Consider the following 22,763-nt stretch of genomic DNA (forward strand, 5'->3'; position numbering starts at 1 on the left):
GTTTTCAGTGTGTCTTCCAGTGTTACATCACTAATATAATGTTAATATAAAAGTGCATGTTTTTTCCACTACTGTGAAGTGTTTCTTCTTCCTACCAAAAATGTATGTAATTGATGTGAGTTTGACAGTGCAGCAGACATTTATCAAATCAATGCGTGCGTTTTTATGCCCCCCTTTGAAGAAGAGGGTGTATATTGTATTGCACATGTCTGTCTGTCCGTCGGTCGGTCCGTTCACCAGATGGTTTCCGGCTGATTACTCAAGAATGCTTAAGCCTAGGATCATAAAACTTCAAAGGTACATTGATAGCGACTGGCAGATGACCCCTATTGATTTTCAGATCACTAAGTCAAAGGTCAAGGTCACAGTGACTTGAAATAGAAAAATGGTTTCCGGATGATAACTCAAGAATGCTTACGCCTAGGATCATGAAACTTTATAGGTACATTGATCATGACTGGCAGATGACTCCTATTGATTTTCAGGTCACTAGGTCAAAGGTTAAGGTCACAGTGACAAAAAACATATTCACACAATGGCTGCCACTACAACTGACAGCCCATATGGGGGGCATGCATGTTTTACAAACAGCTCTTGTTTTCAATAAAAGTTTGACATCAAGAGATTAGGGAAGAATAAAAAACAATGGCGGCGCCCAGAGAGTGTCCTAAAAAACTGCAAAGCGTCCAAAAACACGCTTTTAACATATTGTACGCAAAGTGAGCCGAAGTTAAATGTTTAGAAAGACATTATAGAAAAGATCTTATACGATGTTGTATGTTCAGTTGCCGACACAGTCGGAAAAGCTAAACAAAAACGCGACACGACGGGTCCAAACTTAAACACACAGAAAAAACATTGAACGAGTGGAAGGGACAAGTCCCGTGGCTAATCGTTGAAAAGATTGAAGGGGAGACCCGTTTTAATTGTGAAATATGTAAAAATTCATCTAAGGCATGCAATCTAAGCACAGTTTGGGCATATGAAGGTATTTGAAAAATAAAATTGTATAATTCTGAAAAGACACTGTTGAACTCGTATAAATAAAGTTGCCAGTATGTTTATTTTTATTATTTTGCATGAAAATAACCATTATTATTTATTTTTAGGTCATTTAGAAAAAATAAGAATTATTTTCCAAAACTTAGAAGTAACGTTAAGAATAAAATTTCAGAGTTAAGAATTCTTTTTGAAAATCTGGTAGTAATTTAAGAATTTCACAAAACCTTATCTGGAGCTCTAAATATGGTTGAAAATGTTTTGCAAGCTAGCTGAACTTTTTTGATACCTTGTGTTTGTCATCAGAACTGTTTGCCATTGAAATATAAACAGTGTTTGGCCAGTTTTGAGAGCAAGATAAGAACATCAATAATATTGTCAATGAGACAGCTATTTATAGTTAATTTTGCAACATTTATAGTTTTAAATAAAGGTTAAAATTGTCAAATTATACCAATTTTTATTTTATCAGACATATAATTTTATGTAAAATTGTATATCATATGTTTAAAAAAAAGTATTTGATTTTGTGTACACTGTTTAAATAATAACACTGTTCTTCTAGACTTCTTTGTAAACACTAGCCATGTTTATTACCTGATGCACTGAGTATCTTATTTTCATAATGTACTTTTAAGCCTCATGAAATGAACAAGTCACATTGAGGGCAATCAAAAAGTGCATGCATTATTTGAATACCGTATTTACTCAAGTTTTTGGATGCTAAAAAATATTCTTGTATTTTTTTTAATGTAGATACAAAAAAATTAGTCCCAAAGTTTAAAGTTTTAAATTTTAAAGTCACCATGAAAATATACCAATTTTGTTAACCTTAATAAGGTTGATGTTGTTTTACAGACTTATATGCAAATGTTGTAGTTTGACAAAGATCAGCATAAATGTACTGAAGTATTAACCTTGAATTAATAAAATCTAACTTGAAGTAAGCTTATTGTGATTACATTGTTTATTCTTTAACCATTGTCTTTTACCACCATATGTTGTGCAGTACAAGTGGAGCCTATTGGACACACTTTAGTTTTGGTCGAGGGGGTGGGGGGCGTGTAAGATAACTAAATTGATATTACTAATCAGGTGCAAACCTGAATGAAAGCAAACAATTGTTTGTTCTCAAAGTGATTCAAAACAAAATTTTAAGAATACATTGTTAATGTTTCGTAAAATGCTGTCTGGTAATGTGCCAAAATATGAAGAACAACATAACTTTGGTTAAGGTTTTTGTGAAAGTTGAACTGACATAGCCTCTTTTCAATCTGGATACACAGTCACATTGTTGTTTTAAACCTGAATTTACAAAATGTACATGGGGTTTTACCTTTAACCTCTATTGATGAAATGATTGCATCATGCCAGCCACTCAACCAGTAGTGACTACCGTATATCAACACTTAAATGCACCAGTAGTCAGGTGTGATAGGCGAGTGACTGGCCAGTGAACACTGTGCCCCAGTCAAGGTCAGGACAATTTAAACCAAGGCTGGGAGGATTGATCCATAATTGCTTGAACGCGAGCCAGGGTTGTTACAGTTTTTTGGAAGTCAAGGAATGGAGGAGTGGATATTGAGTCTTTTAGGGAATTTTTCTCCAGAAATTCATTGTAGAAGTTCTGAGTGCTGTGAGTATGATTATATGAATTCAGAATTTTGAATATGATTTTGTCATGTTAGGATATAGTGTTAACTTAATATGTTTTGCAATTATGTTTATAATTTTATTTATCTCAATTGGGACTTACTTGTTGCATTCAAAGTATTATTGCACTGAATAAATCTTAAATAAATTAAGGGGGAAAATTAAATCTAAAAAAATTGATACAAAATCTTGAAATGACCATTTTTAAGATATGCACAAACAATTATTTTTTCAACAAAGTGAACATTGAAACAAAATCTTTAAATGACCGTTTTTATGTAAATAGACTTATTTTTTACATTGCACTTTTAGGCAAGGAATGCAACATCTTCGGCATGTTACTAATTATTTAATTATCATCCTTTAATTCAGATCGATAGTCGGTAGAAATTTTTAAAGTTATCAGCTTACAAATAATTTATTGAGTGTAACGCTTCTTTTCATTTGCTTATTTTTTATACAACTTTTGTCATCGGCCGTTATACTGTAGGCAGACGACAATATCAACTGTGTATTCCATTATCGGCGCATGAATGACCCAATATTACCCGATAGCGAACTCAATGTTGATTGGCCAGCTACCATATGCGCTTCAAATTGTTCATGGAAACAAAGAGAAAAATAGTTTAAAAAAAACACTCCGGATTAAAATGGGGGATGTATTCAATGAAATTTAACGAGATTTAAGCATATTTGCAAATTGTATTTTTCTTGAGCCAAATTCGCTATACTTTCGCAAATGGCGAACGACAGCGCGAGCCCTGTAATAGTGAGCATTTATTCCAATAATAACACGTTCGCAGTGCTCGCGCTGTCGTTCGTTATTTGAGTCATTTGCGAAACTTTTTAGAATTTGGCTCAAGGAAAATCTAAATTGCGAAAATGTGAAAATCTAGTAAAATTTCGTTGAAAACATACACCATTTTAATCCGGACTGGTTTTTAACCAGGTTTTCCGAAGGGAAAAACTGGTTATTAGATTGGCGAATGCGGCTTTAATATTAAATAATTGTAAGCTGATCACTTTAAAAATTTCTACCGTCTATCGATCTGAATTAAAGGATGATGGCTGGCTGGCTGGCGGGCGGGCGGAACAAGCTTGTCCGGGCCATAACTATGTCGTTCATTGTCAGATTTTAAAATCATTTGGCACATTTGTTCACCATCATTGGACGGTGTGTCGCGCGAAATAATTACGTCGATATCTCCAAGGTCAAGGTCACACTTTGAGTTCAAAGGTCAAAAATGGCCATAAATGAGCTTGTCCTGGCCATAACTATGTCATTCATTGTGAGATTTTAAAATCATTTGGCACATTTGTTCACCATCATGGGACGGTGTGTCGCACGAAAGAATCACGTCAATATCTCCAATGTCAAGGTCGCCACGACTAAAAATAGATTTTTAAAAAAAAAAAACTTACAAAGGGGGTTTATTTTGTTTGTTCATTTCAAAAGTTCAGTTTGAGTTTTCTCCCTTTATCAGATTTTTTTTTCACAATGAAAACCTGGTTTTGTGACAATTTTGTCCCTTGTCTATATTTGTCTCTTTGTTTCAATGAAAGTGTTTGCAATTTGAACAATTAACGAAACACGGTCTGTACTCGATTAGACATTGCTTGACCTTGTTGTTAATGAAGTGCACTTTGTAGCTGGCCAATCAGCATTGAGCTCACTTACACATGACACGATGTTGTCGGATGAAACGTGAGAACGGGTGAAGCTATCGGATAATATTGGGTCATTCATGCGCAGATGTTGTATAATTTGAATACACATTGAATATCCCCGTCTGCCTCCAAAATAGCGACTGGTCGGAAAGTCGTATAAAGAGATAAGCAGATGAAACAAAAACGTGACAATACCCGTCATTTCTAAGCTGACCACTGTTTATCTTTATACCGAATATTTACCGATCTGAATTAAAGAGTGATAATTAAATAATTAGTTATATGGCGATAATATTACACATCTCTTCCGATTGCCGAATTGAATTGAACGGTGATAATTAATTAATTTGTTTTCTTACTCCTAAACTATCCTGAACGACAGCAGCGTATTTTAATTAAAGGGATACGAGAAAAACAGGAGCGGTTTAATTGTATTTAAAGTCTAATTAATCGCATATGCATTTGTCAAATAAATAGGCGACTCAAATAAATACCAGTAAGCGTTTTGTTCATTGCTTTCTCCTTGAAAGAGCATTCAATTAAATGGCAAATAATCGGAAAGGATAAAAAGCGAAAGGAAAAATTTAGCGGAAAGAAGTTTCGGCGAGCAAGAAAAAAATTTTGTGGAAAGTAAAAAAAATAAAATCAGTCGGGCCGATTTAAGTGGGTCGGTCGGGTTATGCCAAACATAAGAATTTTTAAGGATGGCCCTGCAGCATTATTGCATGTCACCACAGTCAAGGCTTTTTTTACTGTTTTTATGAAGCAGCCTTGGGTCAACTCCCCCCCCCCCTCCATTTTGTGAATAAGTCTTAAATTTTCTAAAATTGTGAAAATTTTAGTTGAAAACTTCTTAAAATTGTGAAAATTTGAGTAACTAATTTCCTACATTTGTGAAAAACAGCCATTCTCACAAAAGGAAAAAAAGACCTGACAGCTCAAAAGAGATTTTTAAGTCCAACAATTGAAATATTACCTATTAAATGGCAAGGCTTAGATGCATATTTGATTTACACATGTATAACATTCTATAGAGGTCCTCTAGTAAGTTTGTTCAAATCATGTCTAGGGTAAAAAATGAGTCATCCTCAATGGTCGCATAATTTATAAAGATTTGCATATTAAATAACTTGTTAAACAATCTTTGAAACCACACATCCCAGAGCTTTGAAACATCAGAGAGATGTCTTTTACAAAGTGTATTAAAATCGGGGGACCAAATAGGCTAAGCTCCATGGGTCACATAATTAATATATATTTACCCATATAGTCATTTATTGACCAATGCTCATTAAAGTTGCTCTGAACATTTGTTAAAATGATATATTGTATGAGTTGAAAAATGGTTCCTGACTGTTTAAACATGCATTCAAAGGGATGGGCTACAATTCCTTATATGGCAATAGTAAAACCTTGTGAACACTTTAGATATCACATGTTTTTGCACAATAAGCATAACAGATCATCAAAGACTTTTTGTTATCATATCTCATATAAAAAAATGGGTCAGGAAAAAATGAAAGGTCTGAAGCCACATTAATTATGTAAACAACACAAAACCTGCCTAGAACAGTTTAGTTTCATGGTTCCCAGGGGAGTGACCTTCGGCTGTTAGCCCTCTTTTAAATGAAAAATATCTTTATTTACTTGTGTTGCACAGTACTCAAAAAGTATTGCTGAAGAAGGTCTGAAACTTCACAAGCATAGCAACCAACATGTGAACTAGAGCACTTCCATACTTTAGTTTTTCAGAAGTTTTTAAACAGTGCCTTACAGACTCATTTGTAGTTCACGAACACTCCATAATTATGTTCTTTGTCAAAGATATGTTGCTAGAGAGAGGTGTAAATACAGAATTGATATCTATAAAGCATGTATTGGGAAATGCGACTATAAAATTGCATGTGATATCCTATGGTTATGTTCCTTTTGTAAATTCAGGACTGTACTTTTATTTGCTCTTGAATTGTGATTTTCAAGTCCTTAAAAATGCAATAACCATACACACGGGATGGACTACCTGGACAATATATTGATTATGTATGTTTATTTTCTGTTAAATCAATCAGCAATCATTGATTTCAGGTACCTACCCAGGGGCAGTTCCATTGAAAGATGAAGGAATTTCTACAGGGATTGCACAATTTAATGCCACGCCCCTTCGGGCTCTCACCACCAACCAGACACTGTCTCAGACTTCAACAATAAATGTAATTTGTTCTTGTGTGTTTGCTCAAGTTATTTATTACAAAAGAAATGATGCATTATCGCAATATCCATATCAGTTAAAGCATGTAGTTCATATGTGCCATGCTACTGTTAAATAATTAAGAAATATTATTTCAAGCTCAATGTTACAATACAATATTCCTTGTATATGAACAAACAATTTTGCTATATATTCTAGATACAATATTCCTTATTCATCTTATATTTTAGCATCAGTTAACATTTTTCATCAAAAAATTATTCCAAGGCTTTGCTTTTTGAATTATAGTTTGTTTTAATTCCATTGGAGTCCTCAGTCCATTTGAAGACCACATCTGTGTCTTCACCCCAAGAGTTTTCATTTGTGGTTTCCAAACATGCTTTTAAGCACAATGTTTACTCCATGCTAGATAATGCTCCATATCACCGTCAGAACTGTTGAGTTATGACCCTGAAATGAGCATCGTTCTTTGAAATATCTGATGAATGCATGTTAATAGAGTATTTTCCCAGATTAGCATGTGCAGTCCACACATGCTTATCAGGCACAACACATCCTGATCCACCAAGTCTTACTATTTGTATGCCCCCCTTCAAAGAAGAGGGGGTATATTGCTTTGCACATGTCGGTCGGTCTGTCGGTTGGTCCGTCCACCAGGTGGTTTCCGGATGATAATTCAAGAACGCTTGGGCCTAGGATCATGAAACTTCATAGGTGCATTGATCATGACTTGCAGATGACCCCTATTGATTTTGAGGTCAAAGGTCAAGGTCACGGTGACCCGAAATAGTAGAATGGTTTCCGGATGATAACTCAAGAACGCTTAGGCCTAGGATCATGAAACTTGATAGGTAGATTGATCATGACTCGCAGATGACCCCCATTGATTTTCAGGTCACTGGGTCAAAGGTCAAGGTCACACTGACCCGAAATAGTAAAATGGTTTCCGGATGATTACTCAAGAACGCTTTGGCCTAGGATCATGAAACTTAATAGGTAGATTGATCATGACTCGCAGATGACCCCTATTGATTTTCAGGTCACTAGGTCAAAGGTCAAGGTCACAGTGACCCGAAATAGTAAAATGGTTTCTGGATGATGACTCAAGAACGCTTATGCCTAGGATCACGAAACTTCGTAGGTAGATTGATATTGGCTGGCAGATAACCCATATTGATTTTCAGGTCACTAGGTCAAAGGTCAAGGTCACGGTGACCTGAAATAGTAAAATGGTTTCCGGATGATAACTCAAGAACGCTTATGCCTAGGATCATGAAACTTCATAGGTAGATTGATCATGACTCGCAGTTGACCCCTATTGATTTTGAGGTCACTAGGTCAAGGTCATGGTGACCCGAAATAGTAAAATGGTTTCCGGATGATAACTCAAGAACGCTTATGCCTAGGATCAGGAAACTTCATTGGTACATTGATCATGACTTGCAGATGACCCCTATTGATTTTGAGGTCACTAGGTCAAGGTCATGGTGACCCGAAATAGTAAAATGGTTTCCGGATGATAACTCAAGAACGCTTATGCCTAGGATCATGAAACTTAATAGGTACATTGATCATGACTTGCAGATGACCCCTATCGATTTTGAGGTCACTAGGTCAAAGGTCAAGTTCACGGTGACCCGAAATAGTAAAATGGTTTACCGATGATAACTGAAGAACACTTATTCCTAGGATCATGAAACTTGATAAGTAGATTGATCATGACTCGCAGTTGACCCCTATTGATTTTCAGGTCACTATATCAAAGGTCAAGGTCACGGTGACCTAAAATAGTAAAATGGTTTCCGGATGATAACTCAAGAACGCTAATGGCTATGATCATGAAACTTCATAGGTGCATTGATCATGACTTGCAGATGACCCCTATTGTTTTTGAGGTCACTAGGTCAAAGGTCAAGGTCATGGTGACCCGAAATAGTAAAATGGTTTCCGGATGATAACTCAAGCACGCTTATGCCTAGGATCAGGAAACTTCATTGGTACATTGATCATGACTTGCAGATGACCCCTATTGATTTTGAGGTCACTAGGTCAAGGTCATGGTGACCCGAAATAGTAAAATGGTTTCCGGATGATAACTCAAGAACGCTTATGCCTAGGATCATGAAACTTAATAGGTACATTGATCATGACTTGCAGATGACCTCTATTGATTTTGAGGTCACTAGGTCAAAGGTCAAGTTCACGGTGACCCGAAATAGTAAAATGGTTTACCGATGATAACTGAAGAACACTTATTCCTAGGATCATGAAACTTGATAAGTAGATTGATCATGACTCGCAGATGACCCCTATTGATTTTCAGGTCACTGGGTCAAAGGTCAAGGTCACGGTGACCTGAAATAGTAAAATGGTTTCCGGATGATAACTCAAGAACGCTTATGGCTAGGATTATGAAACTTCATAGGTACATTGATCATGACTTGCAGATGACCCCTATTGATTTTCAGGTCACTAGGTCAAAGGTCAAGGTCACAGTAACAAAAAACATATTCACACAATGGCTGTCACTACAACGGAGAGCCCATATGGGGGGCATGCATGTTTTACAAACAGCCCTTGTTAGAAAATACTTTATTTCGGCCTCTCTATATGAAAATTGTGTTCAGTGCTTGTGCTTAAAGTGTCATCTTAGATACAGGCTAATCAGGGGTGACACTGCTTAAATTGTATCTTTGGTAAGAAGAGACTTTCTGCAACTGAAAAATATCTTAAAAGTGGAAAGTGTCGTCCCTGATTAGTCTGTGTGGACTGAACAGGCCATTTTGGGACGCCGCTTTAGGCATATGCATTAAATTCCCTTTCACAGAGCAGGATTATAGTGGAAAGTGTCATCCCTGATTAGCCTGTGTGGACTAGAATGACACTTTGCGCAAATTCATTAAGCCCAGTTTTCCCAGAACAAGATTCAAATTATCTAAAATAATACTTGATTGTTCACCCAACAGGTGTCCGACTTCCCCACCAGTCTGTTGCTGGCAGCAGTGAATGCGGTTGGGCCTAACCAGGTGTCTGCTACTCAGATTCTCCAGACCGCCAGTAAGCAAGGTAGGTGCACAATGATCAGGTTGTTCTCTTTATTGCTCTTTGTCAGCTGATCTCCCTTACAACTTAATCAGTATATTGGTATGTGCCATTGTAGTGGTAGGCATAACGTTCTTGCCTTTGTAAGTCAGATACACAAATCTTGTGTTCTCAAACTCAAAACTCAAACTTTCACATCTTAATGAGAAGATTATTGTATGGAAAGGAATTTTGGCTGTGACAAGGTTTGGCAGATATGGCCCCCTGTTTTTTAGCTCACCTGAGCACAACGTGCTCATGGTGAGCTATTGTGATCGCCTTTTGTCCGTCGTGCGTCGTCAACATTTACCTTGTTAACACTCTAACGGTCACATTTATTGTCCAATCTTCATGAAACTTGGTTAGAACATGTGTCTCAATAATATCTTGGACAATTTCAAAAATGTTTCCGGTTGGTTGAAAAACATGGCTACCAGGGGGCGTGGCAGTTTTCCTTGTATGGCTATAGTAAAACCTTGTTTACACTCTAGAAGTCACATTTTTAGTCCAATCTTCATGAAACTCTGTCAGAACATGTGTCCCAATAATATCTTGGATGAGTTTGAAAATGGTTTCGGTTGGTTGAAAAACATGGCCGCCAGGGGGCGTGGCAGTTTTCCTTATATGGCTATAGTAAAACCTTGTTAACACTCTAGAAGTCACATTTTGAGTCCAATATTCATGAAACTTTGTCAGAACATGTGTCCCAATAATATCTTGGACGAGTTCGAAAATGGTTCCGGTTGGTTGAAAAACATGGCCGCCAGGGAGCATGGCAGTTTTCCTAATATGGCTATAGTAAAACCTTGTTAACACTCTAGAAGTCACATTTTTAGTCCAATCTTCATGAAACTTGGTCAGAACATGTGTGCCAATAATATCTTGGACGAGTATGAAAATGGTTCCAGTTGAATGAAAAACATGGCCGCCATGGGGCGGGGCAGTTTTCCTTATATGGCTTTACTGTATGGTAAAACCTTGTTAACACTCTAGAAGTCACATTTGTGGTCCAATGCTCATGAAACTTGGTCAGAATATTTGAACTAATAATATCTGGGCTAAGTTTAAAAATGGTTGAGATCCGTTAAAAAACATGGCCGCAAGGGGGCGTGGCATTTTCCTTAAATGGCTATTTCCTACAAAACCTTGTTAACACTCTAGAAGTCACATTTATTATCCAATCTTTATGAAACTTGATCAGAACATTTGTTCTAACAATAGCTCAAGTGAGTTTGAAAATGGTTATGTTTCGTTGAAAAACATGGCTGCCAGGGGGGGGGGGGCAGTTGTTCTTATATGGCTTTAGTGAAAACTTGTTGACACTATATTAGCCACATTTATTGGCCAATCTTCGTGAAACTTGGTCAGAACATTTGTCCCAATGAAATTTTGCCAGAGATTGAAGCTGGGTCATATGAGCTCAAAAACTAGGTCACAAGGTCAAATATAAAAAAAACATGTTAAAAGTCACTTTTTTTGGTCCAAAATAATCTTCATGAATCAGCTTGCATTTTTTTCAGAATAGTCTAGTTCCTTTGGCTTTAAGTTGAGCGCCTTAGGGCCTGATGGCCCTCTTGTCTTGACTATTGTTTTAATAGTTCAAGCTATATTACTCATCAATTTGTTGTAGTGGTTGCATAATTGAGATAATCTCTCAACATCCCAATGGCACTGTTTCATCTACAAGTATTCAAATGAAATTTCTCCCATTTGTTTATGTTCATTCCCATTGTGTTAGGTCAATAACCAAATTCTATGACAGAGACATGCAATTTTAAACTATTTATGCCCCTTCTTTTACTAAAAAAGTTATTGTAATATCTTCGTATCTCTGTATCAGGATTATGTACCCTTTTGTACTTAAAAGTTTGTTTAAAGTCTTAGTTCAAGATGAAATGTAGGTTATGGTCTGCAAGAAGTGCAAATTGAAAGAATAGTCAAGTATGCTGTCTTTGGAGAGCTCTTGTTATTCTACAGGTTATCTGTTGGTCTGTTGGATCTCCAGTGAAACAATGTAAATAAATGATGCTAAGGTTACTTCCAAAGAAAATAATATGGTTGTGAGAGGTCAGATTTATAAAGGTGTGTATTTCTAGAAACCAAGAGGTCATGTGTTCAATGCCCACTGTGGGAGCATTCTTCAATCTCCCCCCCCCCCCCCCAAAAAAAAAAAAGATGCCAGACTACAGGTTCTACTCAGGACACAGACTTGAGAGCAGTTCAATAATTTGTATTCTTTCAATGCATTCAAGCTAAATAAGTATGTTTAAATTAATAAGACTGTAAGGCAACTAAGATGGGTTTTTTCAGGAATCAACATACAGGCGAGCATGCCCGTCGCAACCACTTCCATGAAGATGGAGACCAGCACATCTCCCATTTCGGTTTTCAGAAACACCGACAACTGCTGGTCCACGTCTCCCAGGCTGACCTGTGACGATACCTCATTGGACGACTCCTTTACAGTTGTTAGAGGAGTTAAAGCTTTGATTAATTGAGCCTCATTCTGAAAAAAGAGTGCTAAATGCATTTGAGTAAAGTGTCGTCCCAGATTAGCCTGTGCAGTCCGCACAGGCTAATCAGGGATGACACTTTCTGTTTTTATAACATTTTTTGTTTAAATGAAGTCTCTTCTTAGCAAAAATCCAATTAAGGCTGAAAGTGTCATCCCTTATTAGCCTGTGTGGACTTCACAGGCTAATCTGGGACGACACTTAACGCACATGCATAATGCCCAGTTTTCTCAGAACGCAACTTAAATGCATTCTACACAACCTAATCAGGGGCGACACTTTACACCTTAACTGGATTTTCTATTAGAAGAGACTTACTTTTTCAATAAAAGCGGAAAATGTCATCCCCTGTGAATACTGATTGGGCTGATCAAGGAAAACACTTCAAACGTGCATGAAGTCAAGTTATGCCAGTTATCCTTTTGTTAAACTGCATTATTTTAAGTAAATTTAGTTAGACTAAAATTGTGTAAACCACACAGTGAATATTAACAATACTTTGTTAAAACTATTCTTTCAGGTAGTCCCTATTTGTTAAAATAATATAAAAGATATTTGTTCTGGATCACCATTAAAAATCTCTGAGCATATTCTTAAAATTTGTCACTTGTTTGTATGATTCATTTATATATTTCTTGGGGTTAATATAAGGATTATACTTTGTTAAATCACATAAACACACACACACCCCACACTTGAACTGTGGCTAGTTACAGGCATGAATGTGTAAGTCTACTTAAATAAATATCCTTACACATGTATCACATGGAAGCTTTGAAAAGAATCTTTCAAATATGCGTGTTGCATTTATAAGAGTGCAATTACTAGGAATAACAGAAAATATATTTATGATCATGCATTATAACATGTTTCGTTACTTGGATAACTGCAAAACTGTGTGCTATCATTACGCAAGTAAGGGTTAATAAGATATTGCATGATCATAATTAGATTTCCTGTCATTTCTAATAACTTGTAAATTTACGTACCTATAAATAACATCTTCATTGTACATAGGAAACCAATATCATTTTCTTTGTGTTTGTAGAAGACAGCTGATACGCTTTTTGCAGAAATGGAGAAAAACGACCCACAGTCTGACAATCAACTCTCATCTGAGAAGAAACGAAGGAACAGCATTAAGGTGATAATGTTGTGTCATTGTATTACAAGATCTTTATATAAATATATATTTTTATTTATTTTGCTTTATATAAGAATTTTGTTATCACTTATTTGACACTATTTTCTGTTTTGCATGTTTTAGAAACAAACACTATACAATATAGTATTTCCTGACCTTTTCACATAAAGAATGCTGGCTTTTTAATGGTTAGCCTTTGTCACATGCTGACCATGTATAATTCCATATAGGGTCAGTTAGATGGAGTCAATAAAAATTCATATTACTTTAACTTTTTATACCCCCGGTAGGGTGGCATATAGCAGTTGAACTGTTTGTCAGTCCGTCTGTCTGTCTGACAGTATGTGCGTGCGTCCGAAAACTTTAAGATAGGCCATAACTTTTGCAATATTGAAGATAGCAACTTGATATTTGGCATGCATGTGTATCTCATGCAGCTGCACATTTTCAGTGGTAAAAGGTCAAGGTCATCTTTCAAGGTCAAAGGTAAAAAAAAAAATCAAAGCGGCGCAGTAGGGGGCATTGTGTTTCTGACAAACACATCTCTTGTTCTTCATGTGCTTCAGATAGCATTTCCACCATTTGCATGATACACAATATGGACATGTTGTTATTCTCTGCATGATTGTGTGTTTTTAAATCCTTGTCCTCTAACATTATAAAACAATTTAATTATGTAGTAATCCTTTTGGAAGAATATTAAACTGACCAAAAATACAAAAACCTCATTTAATTTAAATGAGACTAAAAATAATGATTATAAGACGTACTTCTTCTAAACATGCCATCGCGTGTGATGTGTATGGACTTCAGTATGCAATATATTTGCTACAAGAGCTTTCAATTTCAACAAATGTATTTTTTTACAAACAAAATAGCATATAGTGAAAAAAAACACCCTCATTTTCCTACACTAGAATATAAGATTTTTTGTTGAGCATGGACTTATACAAATGTAGTTTTTCTATGAATGCATTTACTATATATGTAAGATTATTTTTGGACTGCAATATTTGTTGAATAAATTCATTTCAATTTGGATACAACATAAGCTATTCAGTTTACTTTTAATAGGAAGTATTTATAAAGATATATACAAAAAAATAATATTTTATTGAGGTAGAACTAGTGATCCAAGCTGAATTTCTGTGTACAGTTATACAAATATTCAATATACAGGAACCAAGAATATCTCCATGTATTAGTATGATGTTAATAACACCTTGAATTGCTGGCCATAAAAATAATGCTTACTTTTAATCTCATCTATTTTTTGAAAAAAAATTATGAGCTATTGTCATCACTTTGGTGTCGGTTTTGCGTTTAGGTACACTTTTCTCATAAAGTATCAATGCTATTGCATTCAAACTTGGTACACTTACTAACTATCATGAGGGGACTGGGCAGGCAAAGTTAGATAATTCTGGCCTGCATTTTGACAGAATTATGTGCCCTTTTTATACTTAGAAAATTGAAAATTTTGGTTAAATTTTGTGTTTAGGTCCATTTTATTCCTTAAGTATCAAAGCTATTGCTTTCATACTTGCAACACTTACTAACTATTATAAGGGGACTGTGCAGGCAAAGTTATGTTACTCTGACTGGCATTTTGACAGAATTATGTGCCCTTTTTATACTTTGAAAATAGAAAATTTGGTTAAGTTTTGTGTTTAGGTCCACTTTTTTCCTAAAGTATCAAAGTCATTGATTTCATACTTGCAACACTTACTAACTATCGTAAGGGGACTGTGCAGGCAAAGTTATGTTACTCTGACTGGCATTTTGACGGAATTATGTGCCCTTTTTTTTACTTAGAAAATTGAAAATTTGGTTAAGTTTTGTGTTTAGGTCCACTTTTTTCCTAAAGTATCAAAGCCATTGCTTTTATACTTGCAACACTTACTAACTATCGTAAGGGGACTAAGCAGGCAAAGTTATGTAACTCTGACTGGCATTTTGACAGAATTATGTGCCCTTTTTATACTTAGAAAATTGAAAATTTGGTTAAGTTTTGTGTTTAGGTCCTTTTTTTTTCCTAAAGTATCAAAGCCATTGCTTTCATGCTTGCAACACTTACTAACTATCGTAAGGGGACTGTGCAGGCAAAGTTATGTAACTCTGACTGGCATTTTGACGGAATTATAGGCCCTTTATACTTGAAAATTTTGTTAAGTTTTGTGTTTTGGTCCACTTTACCCCTAAATTATTAATAGATATTGCTTTCATACTTGGAACACTCACAAACTATCATAAGGGGACAGTAAAGGACAAGTTGCATAACTCTGGTTGTCATTTTTACGGAATTATGGCCCTTTTTTGACTTAGTAACTTTGAATATATGGTTACATTTTGTGTTTAGATCCACTTTACTTCTAAAGTATCAAGGCTATTGCTTTAAAAATTTAAATACTTTCATGCTATCATGAGGGTACTGTACCTGGCAAGTTGAATTTTACCTTGACCTTTGAATGACCTTGACTCAAGGTCAAATGATTAAATTTTGCTTAACTGGCCATAACTTATTTATTTATGATTTGATTCGATTGATACTTTGACAAAACAACTCTTACAAGACATATCACAATTGACTCCGTCCAAACCATCCCCCCCGCCCCCCCCCCCCCCCCCCCCACCCCAAAAAAATATTTTTATGCCCCCCAGTAGGGTGGCATATAGCATTTGAACTGTCAGTCAGTGTCAGTCAGTCTGTCTGTCCGTCCGAAAAAAACTTGAACATTGGCCATACTTTTTAACTTTTTAAGATAGCAACTTGATATTTGGCATGCATGTGTATCTCATGGAGCTGCACATTTTGAGTGGTGAAAGGTCAAGGTCATCCTTCAAGGTAAAATGTCAAATTTATGGTGTCTGTCCGTCCGAAAACTTTAACATTGGCCATAACTTTTTCAATATTGAAGATAGCAACTTGATATTTGTCATGCATGTGAATCTCATGGAGCTGAACATTTGAGTGGTGAAAGGTGAAGATGAAGGTCATCCTTCAAGGTCAAATGTCAAATATATGGCGTCTGTCCATATAGTTTGAGTGGTGAAAGGTCAAGGTCATCCTTCAAGGTAAAATGTCAAATTAATGGTGTCTGTCCGTCCGAAAACTTTAACATTGGCCATAACTTTTTTAATATTGAAGATAGCAACTTGATGTTTGTCATGCATGTGTATCTCATGAAGCTGTACATTTTGAGTGGTGGAAGTGCAATGTCAAGGTCATCCTTCAAGGTAAAAAAATAATCAAAGCGCCGTTCTAATGAAGCTGCACATTTTGAGTGGTGGAAGTTCAAGGTCATCCTTCAAGGTCAAGGTCATCCTTCAAGGTCAAATGTCAAAAAACAAATAAAAAATTTCAAAGCGGCATTATCATGAAGCTGCATATTTTGAGTGGTGGAAGTTTAAGGTCAATGTCATCAGGGCTAGCGCTGGCCCAAAATTTCTTTGAGCCAACCAGATTTCGTTTTTTAGGCGTGCGAAAAGTGATTTTGAAATAATATTATATACTATCAACTTGTTCATATTTCTTTTTATGACAACAAGGGCATATCACATATAATATAACATGCAGTTTTCAATATAGAAATAATTATTATGGTACTTTTCAAAGTACAAACATAAGTTAATTGTACATGTACACTTAACAGTGGAATAAGTTGTCCCAAATTTGAAATCCTGAAAATTAGGCCAGGGGTCTTAGAACCAGGAACCCTACAGGAATAAAGGGCAAAACCCCCAACCCCACCCAGAGACTTACAAATTGTTCTTTGTTATAGTCTTTCCAATTGCAATTTCAAGTGAATACAATTCGAAATAATATAAACCACATCATCTGTATTACCGCATGTGTATTAGGCATTCTATTTCTTCTATAAAGAACTCCGAAAATAAATTTCAGCAAAAAATAATGTATCCGAAAACGACGGTTCAAAAAATTGTACGCGTTCTGCACTTGAAATAAAATTTGCATATCGTTTGATTGCAGAAAATGAAAATTGGTAGCCTAGCAAATACGTAATAAATATACCATTTGGTTGACATTTTTCTTAACAATAGCATAGCTTGTGGGTAAAACAACTTAATTACATTTGTATCACCTTTTATTTCGAACGATAACGTCGATAATCGTCAAGCGATGTCTCTTGTGCTGGTGCAGACCGGTTTTCGTTTATTGTTCAATTTGCGAACACTTTTAATGAAACAAAGAGAAAACTAATAAAAACTAGTCTGGATTTAAATGGCGGATAATTTCAATGAAGATTTGCGAGATTTTAGCATTTTCGAAAATCAGAATTTTCTTGAGCCAATTTCTCAATATTTTCGCAAATGGCTCAAATGGCGCAAGCCCTGGTCATTCTTCAAGGTCAAGGTCATCCTTCAAGGTCAAAGGTAAAAAAAAATCAAAGCTGCGTTATCATGAAGCTGCACATTTCGAGTGGTGTAGGTTCAAGGTTAAGGTCATCCTTCAAGGTCAAGGTCATCCTTCAAGGTCAAAGGTCAAACAAAAAAATTAACATTCAAAGCGGCGTTATCATGAAGCTGCACAATTTGAGTGGTAGAAGTTCAAGGGTAAGGTCATCCTTCAAGGTCTAACAAAAAAAAAATTCAAAGCGGCATTCTAATGATCGAAGCTGCACATTTTGAGTGGTGGAAGTTCAAGGTCAAGGTCGTCTTTCAAGGTCAAGGTCATCCTTCAAGGTCAAAGGTCAAAAAGATAATTTTTTCAAAGCGGCCTTCTCATGCAGCTGCACATTTTGAGTGGTGGAAGTTCAAGGTCAAGGTCATCCTTCAAGGTCAAAGGTAAAAAAAAATCAAAGCAGCGCAATAGGGGGCATTGTGTTTCTGACAAACACATCTCTTGTTTTTTTCAAACATGGTTAAAAAACACAAATATTTATTTTTATTATTTTATTTTTGAAATACCGTCCAACCATCCCACCCAAAAATCCCCCCCCCCCCCAAAAAAAATAAATATATATATATATATATATTTTTGGCATTTTTGGAAGATAATGTAATAAATGACCACAACCCCACACTATACACCCCTCTCCACTCCACACCTCCCTCCTTTGTGATTGAAATTGAGATAGGTCCCTACACCTTTAAAAAGAAAAATAGATTGACGGTCTGCACCTGCAAGGCGGTGCTCTTGTTTAAGTATGTGCTCTCAGGACAGGGATATTTTTAAGAGCAACACAGCTTGCACTTTATAATAGTGAGTTGTTTTTTTTTAACTCTGTGATATGACTGCAACGTGTTTGCTACGTAAATTTGCTTTAGGTTTGAGTTAGAGGTGGCAAATAATTTAAGCTTTTGTGCATCTTTTATTCTTTTAACTCAACTTAATATCAGCTAGTATTGGCATTTTAATGCCTCTTTTAAAGGGATCTTTTCACGGTTTGGTAAATTGACAAAATTGAAAAAAGTTGTTTCAGATTCGCAAATTTTCGTTTTAGTTATGATATTTGTGAGGAAACAGTATGACTGAACATTTACCATAGTCCAACATAGCCATTATATGTATCTTTTGACGATTTGAAAACCTAAAAATTATAAAGCGTTGCAACGCGAAACGATTGAATAATTTTGACAGTTCTGTTGTTGTCGTTTAAATTTATGAAACTACAAAGATTGCTTATATAAGGTATAAAATACTTAAACAGTATATACCCGGCAGAATAGCCGAGAGGGCTAATGCGTTTTTACTTCTGACTAACTCCAGGACTCCGGGGGTCACTGGTTCGAGCCCTGGTACTGGCTACTTTTTTTTCCTTTTTTAAATTTTATTCTTGATTTTTTACTGGAGCTTTTAAGATCCAATGTTAACATTTATCAATATAAAGCATTTTATGACAAACTTCAAAATATGCCAAAATCTGTGAAAAGGCCCCTTTAATGTACCTGTGGAAAAGCTTTCTTAGATTTCGATTTATTCTTTATTATAGTCTCAATTACATACAATACAACAATACAAACATTCACTTATATATATACAATAGACAATTGTTCAGCATCTAAAGGACATTAGATCACACCTTCTTGAAAGCAAATTAGATTATTGATGTAAAGTTTCCTTTATTTTAGAGTCCTGGCCAAATACAGAAGGTATGTTTTAATTTCTGTGCTTGTTTTCCACGTCTTTTCTGGGTGGCATGTGTTGCTAGATCTGTGTGATATTACTGTTGATTTACACACACTTTCATGACTTTCCTATAGGGGGGAATTACTAAATATCTTTGTGTATGTTCGGTTCCATACAAACAATTATTCAATGTGATTTCACTATATGCCCTGCCTGTACCAGAAGCCATTGAAAATCAGGGTCATGTTCAGGTTACCTTTTTATGCCCCCAAAGGAGGGCATATAGTGATCGGACTGTCCGTCCGTCATACTTTGCGTTTAGGTTTCGAAAAATGCCCATAACTTCTATGTCGCTTCAGATAGCAATTTCATATTTGGCATGCATGTGTATATGGACAAGGCCTTTCCATACGCACACAAATTTTTACCCCTGTGATCTTGACCTTGAACTTGGTGTCCGCATTAAGGTTTCGAAATCTTTGTTTAGGTTTCGAAAAAAGCTCATAACTTCTATCATAACTCTTGTTTGTAGGCCAATCGAATAGCTGCTTTGAAATGATTGTGGCATGTGTCTAACCTTAACCACTCAATGCAGTTAATTACTGTTTAAATTTTAGAAATCACTACTATAGTTATTGTTGTTCATGTGCTATTAACAGGCTTTTTATGACCCGTTTAGTAAAAGTCTGTACTTACAAATCACAATGTCTGTCTGTGTCCAGCTGCGTGACAGTTTTTGTCTCAGGCATAGTTTTGCCATATATTGATGGATTAAAAAAATGTTTGGCACAATTATTAACCATAATTGATGGCATGTTACGCGTAGCACCTGTTTTCCAACTACAAAGGTCAATGTCACAATAAGAGGTCAAATTTAAAATATTGCATCAGCACAACTTGTCCAGATTGAAAGTCAAATGACCACCATCAGGACCCAGCATGTTGTGTGTAAAATGCGTCTCCTTACATTTTAGTTCAAGATCAAAAGTTAAATCTGACCATGAAACAGCTTGAACATTTCTTGTATAAGTCATCACTCTGCCATAACAGTCTTCATAACAGGTGTAACAACCATTTCTTCAACTCAACACAGTATTATGTGAAGTTGGAATAAGACATCTATTTGGGAATAAATTGTGATTTTTCAGAAGTGCATAATATGCAGTTTTATATGTTGTATTTATTAAGTTTGACAAATTATAACTAAAACAAATACTTGCATATATAATAGCATCATTTAAATAAATTTTACTGCAAAACTGGATTGTTTATTGACTTTTAAAAAAATCCTCATGAAATGAAACTGTGTCCATGTGGCGCATGGACACAGTTTTAAAAAAAAAGTAAAAATGATGAAAATACAATCACTGTTAATGTAAAGTTGCTTACAAAGCTTGTGGTATAGACCGTCCACATCATGCTAAAACCTTAACATTGGCTCTAAAATCAAAGTTCTTCCACCTACAACTTTCAAACTTCATATGTAGCTGCACCTTGATGAGTTCTACACGCCACACCCATTTTTGGGTCACTAGGTCAAGGTTACTGTGACCTCTAAAAAAAAAAAAAATTTTAACTGCACCCACAGCCGAGCGTTGGCACCCGCTATGCGGTGCTTTTGTTTGTAAATATCAATTTTAAATGAATGATTTATTTCTCAGAATTTGCTGACTTTTTTAAAAGCCAAGTTGAGTACCTTTTAAGACTGTAATAAATGTCAGGATTGAGGTTTTTATGTCCCCCACTATAGTAGTGGGGGACATATTGTTTTTGCCCTGTCTGTTGGTTGGTTGGTTGGTTGGTCTGTCTGTCTGTTTGCGCCAACTTTAACATTTTGCAATAACTTTTGCTATATTGAAGATAGCAACTTCATATTTGGCATGCATGTGTATCTCATGAAGCTGCACATTTTGAGTGGTGAAAGGTCAAGGTCATCCTTCAAGGTCAGAGGTCAAATATAGGTGGCCAAAATCGCTCATTTTATGAATACTTTTGCAATATTGAAGATAGCAACTTGATATTTGGCATGCATGTGTATCTCATGGAGCTGCACATTTTGAGTGGTGAAAGGTCAAGGTCATCCTTCAAGGTCAAGTATATGGGTCAAAATTGCGCATGTATGTCACTTCTGCAATATTGAAGCTAGCAATTTTATATTTGAAATGCGTGTGTATCTCAAGGAGCTGCACATTTTGAGTGGTGAAGGGTCAAGGTAAAGGTCATCCTACAAGGTCAACATCATATAGGGGGACATTGTGTTTCTCAAACACATCTTGTTTAAACTTTATTTTAATACTGAAAAGACAGCAACAACATGAGTCTAATTTTATTCATTTTCAGATTCTGGATTGACTTCTTTTATCGACATTTTTTCTTAAATTTCAGTCTGGCTTTGATGTTCTTCACACACTCATTCCATCTCTGAGACAGAGTCCAAATGCAAAAGTGAGCAAGGCAGCCATGTTGCAGAAAAGTAAGAGACTTAATCATATGTCTTCCTTTATTTCATGAAAGATGGCATTGTTTTAATTTACACTTTTTATGCTCCCCCAAAATTTTTGGGGGGCAGCATATAGTCGCCGCTTCGTCTGTCCGTGCGTGTGTCTGTGTGTCCGTCCGTCCGTGCAAAATTTTTGTCTGGTCTATCTCTCAGCAACTAATGACAGGAATTCAATGAAACTTTATGGGAAGCTTCACTAACAAGAGGAGATGTGCATATTATCAGCCGGTTCTGGTCGGATGATTTTTCACAGAGTTATGCCCCTTTGAAATTTTCCATTAAATGTACATTAAGTGCAATTCTTGTCCGGGCTATTTCTCAGCAATTAATGACTGGAATTCAATGAAACTTTATGGGAAGCTTCACTTCCAAGAGGAGATGTGCATATTATCCGCCGGTTCTGGTCGGATGATTTTTCACAGAGTTATGGTTCTTTGAAATTTTCCATTTACTGTACATATAGTGCAATTCTTGTCCGGGCTATTTCTCAGCAACTAATGACTGGAATTCAATGAAACTTTATGGGAAGCTTCACTACCAAAAGGAGATGTGCATATTATCAGCCGGTTCTTGTCGGTTGATTTTTCACAGAGTTATGGTCCTTTGAAATTTTCCATTGTACATATAGTGCAATTCTTGTCCAAGCTATTTCTCAGCAACTTATTATGGGAATTCAATGAAACTTTGTGGGAAGCTTCACTACCAACAGGAGATGTGCATATTATCAGCTAGTTATGGTCAGATGACTTTTCACAGAGTTATGGCCCTTTGAAATTTTCTATAAACTGTACATGTAGCGAATTCTTGTCCGGGCTATTTCTCCCAAACTACTGACTGGAATTCAATGAAGCTTTATGGGAAGCTTAACAACCTTGTGGAGATGCGCATGTTATATGTGGGTTCTG

The 22,763-nt window shown here is 35.9% G+C and overlaps 1 protein-coding gene across 2 annotated transcripts in view; it reads left to right on the top strand.

Annotated features, from left to right (window-relative positions):
- Positions 1-22,763, top strand: part of LOC127848116 (MLX-interacting protein-like) — a 63,586-nt gene that overhangs the window by 26,786 nt on the left and 14,037 nt on the right. The window contains exons 10-15 of one of the 2 annotated variants that reach the window (XM_052380416.1): positions 6,406-6,530; positions 9,496-9,595; positions 11,921-12,078; positions 13,172-13,267; positions 19,361-19,381; positions 21,744-21,831. In XM_052380416.1, the coding sequence (XP_052236376.1) occupies positions 6,406-6,530; positions 9,496-9,595; positions 11,921-12,078; positions 13,172-13,267; positions 19,361-19,381; positions 21,744-21,831 (588 nt within the window). The remainder of the gene's footprint in view (positions 1-6,405; positions 6,531-9,495; positions 9,596-11,920; positions 12,079-13,171; positions 13,268-19,360; positions 19,382-21,743; positions 21,832-22,763) is intronic. The other variant, XM_052380422.1, reaches the window with a different exon arrangement.

Source organism: Dreissena polymorpha, chromosome 1, assembly GCF_020536995.1.
Source record: "Dreissena polymorpha isolate Duluth1 chromosome 1, UMN_Dpol_1.0, whole genome shotgun sequence".
NCBI classification, from domain to species: domain Eukaryota; kingdom Metazoa; phylum Mollusca; class Bivalvia; order Myida; family Dreissenidae; genus Dreissena; species Dreissena polymorpha.